General features: G+C 33.2%; 1 protein-coding gene across 1 annotated transcript in view; it reads left to right on the top strand.

Annotated features, from left to right (window-relative positions):
* The window catches only part of LOC117176646 (carnitine O-palmitoyltransferase 1, muscle isoform), a 168,312-nt gene that overhangs the window by 140,348 nt on the left and 18,150 nt on the right, over nt 1-9,814 (top strand). Inside the window, exons 10-11 of the mRNA XM_033366899.1 lie at nt 453-515; nt 3,546-3,660. Coding sequence (XP_033222790.1) covers nt 453-515; nt 3,546-3,660 — 178 coding nt within the window. The remainder of the gene's footprint in view (nt 1-452; nt 516-3,545; nt 3,661-9,814) is intronic.

Raw genomic sequence — 9,814 nt, 5'->3', positions numbered from 1 at the left:
TCTAGTCGGGAGTGGTGCTGACTGAAAACAGATGATTTGGAGCGATTCGCGCGCCATCTGTTGGTCATTCTAAGGACTTATTGAACTACCCTCGTAATCCTTCACATGTGGATAATTTTTGATTACATATGCATTATGTAACACTTTGAAGGTGTGTAAGGTCGATGTCTTTAAAAAATGCGATACCTAATACTTGAATGGCTTCATTGTAAGCAAAATTATACTTGGGAAAATCTAGAGGTACCTGGAAAAAACTTGAAATTTGTAGAGAATTTTTTAAAGAGTTAAGTAGACACCCTTGAAATCAAAAAACATGTTTTTATTTATATTTTGATAGAAATGTTAAAAGTTTTTAAACAACTTAAAAATTGAAAAATCCTTTTGTATTCAGACGAAGGTTTTAGGTTAAGATTTTATACTAACCGCCTTTTCTCTAATCTTGTGGTTATCAGGGCCGATGCACCTATCATGGGAACCTTATGGGAATACAATCTCGGTACTGAAGTGGAAGCTGGGTAATTTGATACATGCACTTGTTTCTCGCAAGCAGTGATTTAAAAAGTAATTTTCAATCTGGATTGGCGGTACACTTTTGACATAATTTTTGAAAATTCATTTAAGTTTACAATCAGCTGTTTTTCAATTCTTTTTTAACATTAACTTACGTCAGCTTCTTTTCTTTTTATAAATTAAGTTTCACTTATTAAATCACTATTTTTTGCTTTTTTCAATCGCAAATTAGTATGCATGATATTATACGTAGATAGTTCATAATGATTTAATGCTTCTTAATACTCAAATATCTTTATATGAAGGGTCAATACGGATAAATGTGATAACTTGGTTTGTGATAAACAGAACATTTTCAATGAACAATTAATTGCTTATTCAATTTTTTGTTATAACATTAAGATTGTATCTAATTGAGCTGACGGATCGAATAAGGGCTCATAAAATTATTTCGCCGAGAGTGGGAAAACCCCTGGAGGCTTTTAAAAACATTTTCGAATTGGAATTCTTAAGGATTGTCTAGATGTAGAAATTCATTCCATATATTTATTGCCCGGGCAAAAAGCTGTAGCTTTTTTTAGTTTTCTAATTAAAGCCAAAGAACTGACTTTTTTGGAAAAATCAGTTTTAATTTTTTTTCACTTCAATTCATGCTCAGTTCGTCAGTTTTTGAATTTTCCAATACAATTTTTAGGGAATATATTTTGAAATGACCTCTGACTGATGGTGCAAAAGAAATTCAAAATTTTGTTTTTCTTTTTTCTGATGCGTGGCGCACATCAGATATCTCTACCTTCCAGCGTTTCGTTTATCGATCGAATTTAGAGAAAAAAAACTTCCAGAGAGAATGTTTTTGACAACAGTACAAAGAAGTTTTCCGGAAAATTTTAGACCTATTGAATTGATATTTAAGAGATTATTAATGTCTTAAGTCGCTAGCGGCTTGACGACTCGCGCGCGTACTGTAGCGAGAGTGTTTGTACAGAAGAAAAATGAAAAATAAACATCTAATACTTGAGATTCACCGGATTCCTAATTCCGCGAATTTTTCAATGCTTCAGAATTTGTTTTTCATTCATGTTGTAATAGAGGGTTCGTTTTTTTCAATAATTGAAACTAAACCTGGTGAGTGTAATACTCAAACTAGGACTTCCGACGATAACAATTGTTCTGAATAAAAAATTATTGCTTTGTACTTTCCGTAAACAGAATTAATATATCAAAGCGGAGAAGGATCTTATTAGTAATCCCAAGTTCAGAAAGCATAATATTTATCTTAAAGGCGTTTATATATTTTGAAATTAATATTGATTAAAAAATGGAAAATGATTACAAATTAAAATAAATTTTTTCCCAACTTCCAATTCTGCGAATTATCGGAGATCACATGATAAGTTTTTATTCTTCGTGCTGGCGGACTATATTATGAATCGGTTCTGAGAGTCTAGCTACAGTCCGCGCGCGAATCGTCGGGCCGCTAGCGACTTAAGACGTTAATAATTTCTTGAATATCAATTCTATTGGGCTCAATTTTTCTATAAAACTTCTATGTACTGTTGTTAACAACTTTCTCACTGGAAGTTTTTTGTCTCTCAACATTCGCTCGATAAACGAATGTTTAAGCACATTTCGAACTACATTCCCTAAAAATTGTATCAGGGAATTCTAAAAACTGACCGACCGAGTTGAAGTGAAAAACGAATTGGCATTGATTGAAAAAAGGCCGTTTTTTGACTTTAATTAGAAAACTAAAAAAGCTACAATTTTTTGCTGGTGGAAAAAATATATGAAAAGAAATTTTATATCTAGATAGTCTTGAAAAATTTAAATTCAAAAACTTTTTTGAAATACTTTAGAGGTCTTCCCACTCCCGGGAAAATAATTTTATGTGTCCTTATTCTACCCGGCAGCTTAATTATTCGTAGAAAAAGGTGGCTGTAATTCTTTAAATTGTTTTAAAGACCGTTGGAACTAGAACCTTATCTCAAACTTGAATTGCCTCATTTTATTCTATAAATACTAGAATTTCATCTTTTTTCAATCATTAGGGCTTTATCCTGCTTTGAATCAAATTTTTATTTGGAGTGAAAAATGGACTAATTGTAAAATTTTTGTATAAAACGTTTTTTTGGATTCTAACCCGAGCCATTTAAAAAAACTGTTTACATGAAAAATATTGCAATTAGTAAATTTTTCACTCCGAATGCAGTTTTGATTCAATTAGTTTTAATTCTATAGTGTTTACGGAGTAAAATGAGTCAATTAAATTGTGAGGTTGGATTCCTGGTTCCAACGTCATTAATCAATTTATTTTAAAAGAAACTGAGTTGCTTTTAGAAAACTCAAATCGTGACATTGTCATCTGCTCTTTAAGTTTAAACTTTTTCTGCATAATGCACTTCTTGTTGTATTTTTTAAAAGGAATGAAAGAAGGTATTATATTTGATTTAAATATTTTTTCTGGAAATATTATATTTTTAATAGTAAGGTATTACAAGATAATTAAAAATCAAACTTGGTATAAGTGTGATAACTTTTATTTTTCATTGTGAAATAAGAAAATATGTCAACAGTTCGAGGTTAGTTGGAGAGGTTAATGCAACTTCTTTTATTCTGTAAAAATATAAGGAGGCGATTAAAAGTAGAAAGTCCACAGCCAATTTCAGCAACATGTGAAAGAATATTCTCAAATATTTAAGATGTCATAAGACACATGGTAACTTTTGAATTTCGTACTATGCTTACCCGTATTGGCTTTACCATATTATTGTACATAACAACTTTTACATAATATGTAAATATGTATATTTTTGAAACTGATTAAAAAAATAATTTCAAAATGACACATCATAAAAGTTCTTTAATTATTTTTTCAACTCTGTGGAGTTATTGCATTTGATGAACTGTTTGTTGAATTTGTTTCGTATATGTAGAGCAGTTGTATGCATATGAATTATTTTATTTTTATTTTTTCTAATAGAAACATATTTTTTTTACTAAGAAGCTTTCTCATTAAATGTATAATTTTTATTTAGATACCGAGAAGATGGACACACCTTGGGAACACCAGAATTTGCTCCGCCAGCACCTTCGCGCCTACAGTGGGATTTGAGTAAAGAGTGTCTCTCAGCAATAGAAAAGTCCTATTTAGTAAGCAAATCGAATTTATAGCCTTGACAATGGTAAAAAAATAACGGCTTCTTCCAGGGGTATATTTTGCCGTATCAAGGAGAAACTTACGTAAGTGACTGTGGTTATGATTTGCATATTTTCTTATTCCCGATAACGGTAAAGTCGACCTAAACGAAAATGTCACTTAAATAAGGTTTTTCTTAGTACGACAGTATTGTATCCTACACACAAAACTTCCAAATAGATGTTTTATTCTGAATATTTTCGATTAGAACTATCGAGAGTGGGAGAATTGTCTCTGTTTTTCCACTAATAGTGACTTGAAAGATGGAAAAATGAGCACCAAAAGGTTTACTGAAATATTTCTTTGAGAATCATTTTTCGACACTTATTAAAGAGAATTTAAGTTAAAATAACAAATTCCAAATATGCCTATTTAAAGAACTGCGGTGGACGTAATTGACGCGAATTTCGGGGTCAAGGATAAATGAATCTGTGTATACAATCATTCAAAGAATTAAAATTTAAAAAAATAATGTTGTGTTCTGAATAGTTTTTAGAGCCACTAGACCAAGAAAAAGTTATTATAACTATCGAATAGGATGGTTCTTATTCCATATTGTTATTCATATGTTAAGGTTATTAGGTTTTATACATATATCTGAAATTATATAGGAAATCAAGACGAATTCATAAAACCATATTCAAAATCCTTTTTCGTGATTTTAAAACCAAATATCAAGGAGCACCTGAAAATTTTTTAAGTTAGTGTTTTTCGAACCGGCCTAGTAAATGTTAACAGATTTGAATAAAATTTGGAGGTAAATCTCGTGCTTATTCTATTTTCGGACATTTACACCAGAATCGCGAGTGGAAGAAAACGATTTCCAACCAAATTAAAATAAGAGCCACACTATTCTATAGTTATACTAACTTTTTCTGGCTTAATAAATTAATCCCTGTAACGACCAGACCTTGATCCCGTTAAATAAAAATCTTGAAAAAATTCAGGAGCAATGTATGGTCGTTTTCTGATAGACTTTTGCACAATAAAAAATTTTTTAAAATAATTTTATCGTTTTCTATTGAGTGTACGATAACTCAGAACCACTTTGCGAGATGCAGAATGCCCACTTCGATGTAATGCACGTATTGATTTTGTCGAATTCTTAGCTCGTTACCTGAAAATTAGGAAAATCTAAAATTATGAGTGTCGCTCAGCTGCAACGTTGGTCGTCAAAGGGTAAAAAAACTACGCAGAATTTACGAAAAATTCCTTTTAAACATTTAAAATATTTATATAATTTTATACAGATTCATTTATACTTGTCACCAATATTCACCTCGCAAATCAAAATTGAGAACCTACGGAAACCGGATGTGCGAGTAGATTTCCAAAATGAGATAATCAAATGCAGAGATAAGGCAACTTCGGATGCGCTTATAAGAAGCAAAGATATAGTGGGCGCATGGACTAAGTTACGGGATATTATTGTTAGATGTGCGGTCGCAATGTGTAGTACCCCGGTTGTAGGAAGAATGTCTGGTGATGCATGGTGGAATGATGAAATTCAGTCTGCCCAAAAAGCAAAGTAAGAAGCGTACAGAAGAACTTTGAATATCGCAGGTCTTAGCGGTGAGAAAAGAAATAGACGTATAAATGATTACAGACACAAAAAGAGGATACTCAAAGGATTAGTTAATGAAAGTAAGATAAAATTAGAGCAGAAGAAGAAAAGAAAATACAAAACGACTTTGAAGGAAGCAAGAAACTGCTTTATAAAAAAAATGAAGGGAAATAAAAGTACAGAATTTGTCAACAAGATAAATAGTAATGGGGAAATGCTAAATGTTGCAGACACTAGACGCTTTCAGATACTATTTTAGGGGACAATTCGGAGATGAAGCTATAGGACACTGCAACTGCGATATAGAACAACGATGCTTTAGAAGATTTATTTGAGAAAGTCTGTGTCATTGAGGTTAGGAATATAATTAAGAACTTGAAAAACGGTAAGGCTTTCGGGGTAGACTGTATTAACGCTGAAATGCTTAAACATGGTGGCGAGTACATACCACATAGACTGTGCGAATTGATAAATTTATGTTTCGAGATGGGAGACTTTCCAGACGATTGGAGAAAGGCTATTGTCGTACCAATATACAAAAGAAAGGGAGATAAAAGCGACAGCAATGATTACAGAGGGATCGGCTTATTAAGTACCGTCCTGAAAGAGTACAGAGTCAATGGACGGTTCTTACAATCTATAAAAACAACTAATAGCGCCGCAAAAAATCAGGACCCCCAAATATAGAAGGCAATAACTCCGCAGAAAAAAATATGAGGTTTGAATAAGAACCACAAGAATCCGCTAAGTTTTCTAAATAAAATGGTGTTTCTGTAATTTGCGTAAAAAAATTTCGTTCCGAGCTATTTAGCAAAATACAAGTAAAAAATGCTGTCACGAGCCCCATTGGTGAGACATCTTAACTTTCACATGACCTCAGAGCTAAGAATATGTTGGAAAAAATTTGAAAAAATTCTGGAGTGCCCTACAACATGTTCAGAATCCAGTAGAGACCTTAAAATTTAAAAATATTAAAAAATGTCATTTTTGCAAGGATTTTTATATAATGTTTTTATTTAGGAATCAAATGGAGCTATCGCGCTGTTTAATGGCTTAAAATGTGTGGTAATGTACCCTGATTCCTATCTTGTCCACAAAACTGAATAAAAATTATATTTTCGCGATTAAAGTCGCTCAGAATAATTCAGAGTTTAATAAGGCAAGGTGCGTGCCACAAAGAGTAGAAAAAAAAGGTCCGTCATATTTCCCAACGGCAGGCAAACGTTTTCTCCACATTTTCCCGTAGCTTCTGCTCGCTCAGCAGGGCCGTCTCAAAGCTTTGAGGTGGGCTGCACCCTTCTCTCCTGATATAAAATTTTGATATTATAATACAGTATCAAGCTTGCACACGAATTATCTTGTATTTTGTTTATTTAATAAAGTACATTTATTTTGGTATTATCATATAATTTTGTAATTATTAGGCTGTTAATTCGCTACTGAAATGTGTGAAAGAATTGTTTATATGAGCAATTCCATGTCAAGTTTTACTGGTATTTTGCTAAATAGCTCGGAACGAGATTTTTCACGCAAATTACAGAAACGCCATTTTATTCAGAAAACTTAACAGATTCATGTGGTTCTTATTCGAACCTCCTCACATTTTTTTCTGTGGAGTTATTGCCTTCTAAAGTGGGGGGTCTTGATTTTTTGCGGCGATATGAGAATACCATGTGCTTGCGCTAGCGCGCGCTTACTTTTGTATTAATTTTTATCATTTACCCTATTTTCAAGTAATCTATTTATTTGTTAAAATATTTTACCACTCAAAGATTCGCTGAATTAGAATCTGGAATAATGTATTTAATGAATCCATGTAACGTAGAATTGTCTATTACTATTAATAATATTAAAGAGCGAGATATTTGTACAAAATCATTAAAAATTAATACCTACAATCTAAAAAATCACATTTCGATCCGATTCTCAGTTAAATGAATGGAATGTTCAAATAAATGTTAATTATAAAAGAACGGCGTGTGAAAATACATGGCTAAACGATTAAAGCGTATTTACATATAATTTAATAAATTGAATTTAAATACTCACTTCATGGCCACCTATGTAAATCAGTGCGTAAAAAACATCGATAAATCATTAACAATATCTGTATTTTTTAAATAATGTTCTGATCCGACTCTCAGCTAACGTAATAAAAATCATTAAACATATATTTTTATTGAAAAGCTTGAATAATTCAGAATAACAACAACTTACTACAATACATCGCTAAATAATTAATATATATTCACATATAACTTTGAAAATTAAATTCAGATACATGTCCGTTTTTTTGTGGTCATCTCAGCGACATATTATAAGTTACACTTTTTCATGCATGAGGGAAGTTAATTGATAAAATTGAAACATCGATAAATTAAAGCTTGGAATCTCCTATTTAAAATAGGGACCCGTTCAAAACTTTCGTTTCGTTACGTTTTCAGAAGAACAAAAACGCCCTTAATATTTATATAGATACCCAAGGATACGAATTAACTATTTTTCACCATTACGCATAATTAAGAAATTTCGTTACAAATTCGGTACTTTGAATAACGTAACCTAAATCGATTGAATGTAGTTACGCTTTTATATTACAGAAACATCATTAAAATCCCGAAAGTATTTATATTTCGTTTTAGTCGGGTCCAAGAGCAAAATACAATATTTACTTGTTTTCGAATTATAATTAAAAATGTGGACGCATGGAATACCTTTTCTTTCTCTTAAGCATGTAGAAAGTGAAGTTTGATAATCGAGAATTGGTCACAAGCATTTAAACAGTTTTATGAAATAAAATCAACTATCCAAAATTTGAGATCATAGTGCCCGATTCTGATCAAGTCGATCTAGTACTCCAACCACAAATTTTGGTATTTTATTTTATTTCGTGAAACTGAAAGGTCGTCTATCGACAAAAGAATGAAACATGACTGAAAAAATACATTCTGCACGTAAAAATGTACTATTCCCAAATTTTTAACTTGATGAGGCACTTCGTGTAAAAATAAGTTAGGAAATAAAAAAAAGTGTCGGTAAAGTAGGAATTTAGTCACGCGACCCGCTCGTCACATGGCCTAAGGTGAATGACCTATTTATGAGAAATAGTGAGCGCGATGATTGCTGACTTTAACCGTACTGAATACTGGGGAACATTTTTTCCGGTAAGCGCGGTTTCTGTACTACCAACATAGGAAAGACAACGGTCTCCACCATGGACATACGAAACAAGGTACTAGGCATGCCATTGCGGGGATGATGCAATGAGGGGAGAGGTCCGCCAGCCACCTTTTGATGTCCCGCGACAAACATGGCAGCGCCCACATGTTTATATTTTCATGCACAGTTTGTCGGCAAAAATGCTCGTGCACATATTCAAATGGCACATCGTAAGATGGCGGCTCTCCCCACTCAACGAATTCTCCCCCTTCCGTGGATTCAACCCCGCTCGACAAGTTAGGATGGCATGCCTAGTCCCGTGTTTCCTATGTCCATGGTCTCCACCAAGTCGGGCCCATGCAGTGACTTCGTTTTCGTTCACCGGGCTGAGTGCGGTGGAATGGCTGAATCTTTGCGGACACTCAGTATCCAGTCGTGCGGTTGGCCGTCACAGATACAGCAAGTGAGAATGCTCAAAGTGGCGGTAACAGCTGATCGGCATGTCTTATTTTGCTTTTGGCTTAAAAATAGAGATTCAGATTTTTGATTGTAATTAGTAATTCGAAGTGTGTTTTTTTACTATTACCAGTTATTTTAATAATCATCGGTGTTTTCGCACATTGGTTTGTGTTTGGATTTCACGAAAAATTACGCTTTTTCTCGATTCTTTGTATAAGAACACCGCCAAAAATGCAAATACGGCTTGTTGAATTATAACACTAAAAAACGGTTTTTTTTATGTAATTGTCAAGTGTCTTGAAATTATTCCAGTGAATGAGAACTTCTTTCATTAATATTAGCCACAGGAGTAAGCAAGGTTGAGTAAGTTAAGTGCAAATATTTATAAAACTATTTGCAGTGATGATATTGAAAAAATGTCTTAAGCACCTGACATTAGAAATATTCATTTCCTGCACTTTAATTAGATTTATGATAGATTGAATTTAAAAATATCCAATCTAGTTGACAAAAAAACATTTATTTTTGTAATTTTGACATTAGCGTATCAAAATTCCGAATTTTTATAATTGCGGCCAATGGCAGCTCTTGTTACCGGAATCTAGCAGAACTAGTAGACCGTGGGCTGACAACGTAAATGGGAGCGTGATACGGATAAGGCCAATTTTCACATGAGATGTTCATCTGATGATGAGGAACGTAAAAATGGGTGCCTGGCAGGTGTGAGTGGATGCGTTCACCTGTGCGAACCTGTCAAAGGTGCGAATTTTTCGCAGTTAACTTACGTGACTCGGATAAGGTTGAAAATTGGTCTACATGTAGGAGCTGACATTAGAAATAGTACCTGCGCATTGCCAGGCACTTACCTGGATGCAAAAGTGTTGCCAGGCGGCTTCGAAGTCGCCGGAAACTCAGGTGAAATTTCT

Source organism: Belonocnema kinseyi, chromosome 7, assembly GCF_010883055.1.
Source record: "Belonocnema kinseyi isolate 2016_QV_RU_SX_M_011 chromosome 7, B_treatae_v1, whole genome shotgun sequence".
Taxonomy (NCBI): domain Eukaryota; kingdom Metazoa; phylum Arthropoda; class Insecta; order Hymenoptera; family Cynipidae; genus Belonocnema; species Belonocnema kinseyi.
Note: the sequence above shows the minus strand (reverse complement) of the source record. Positions and strands in the feature narration are given on the sequence as shown.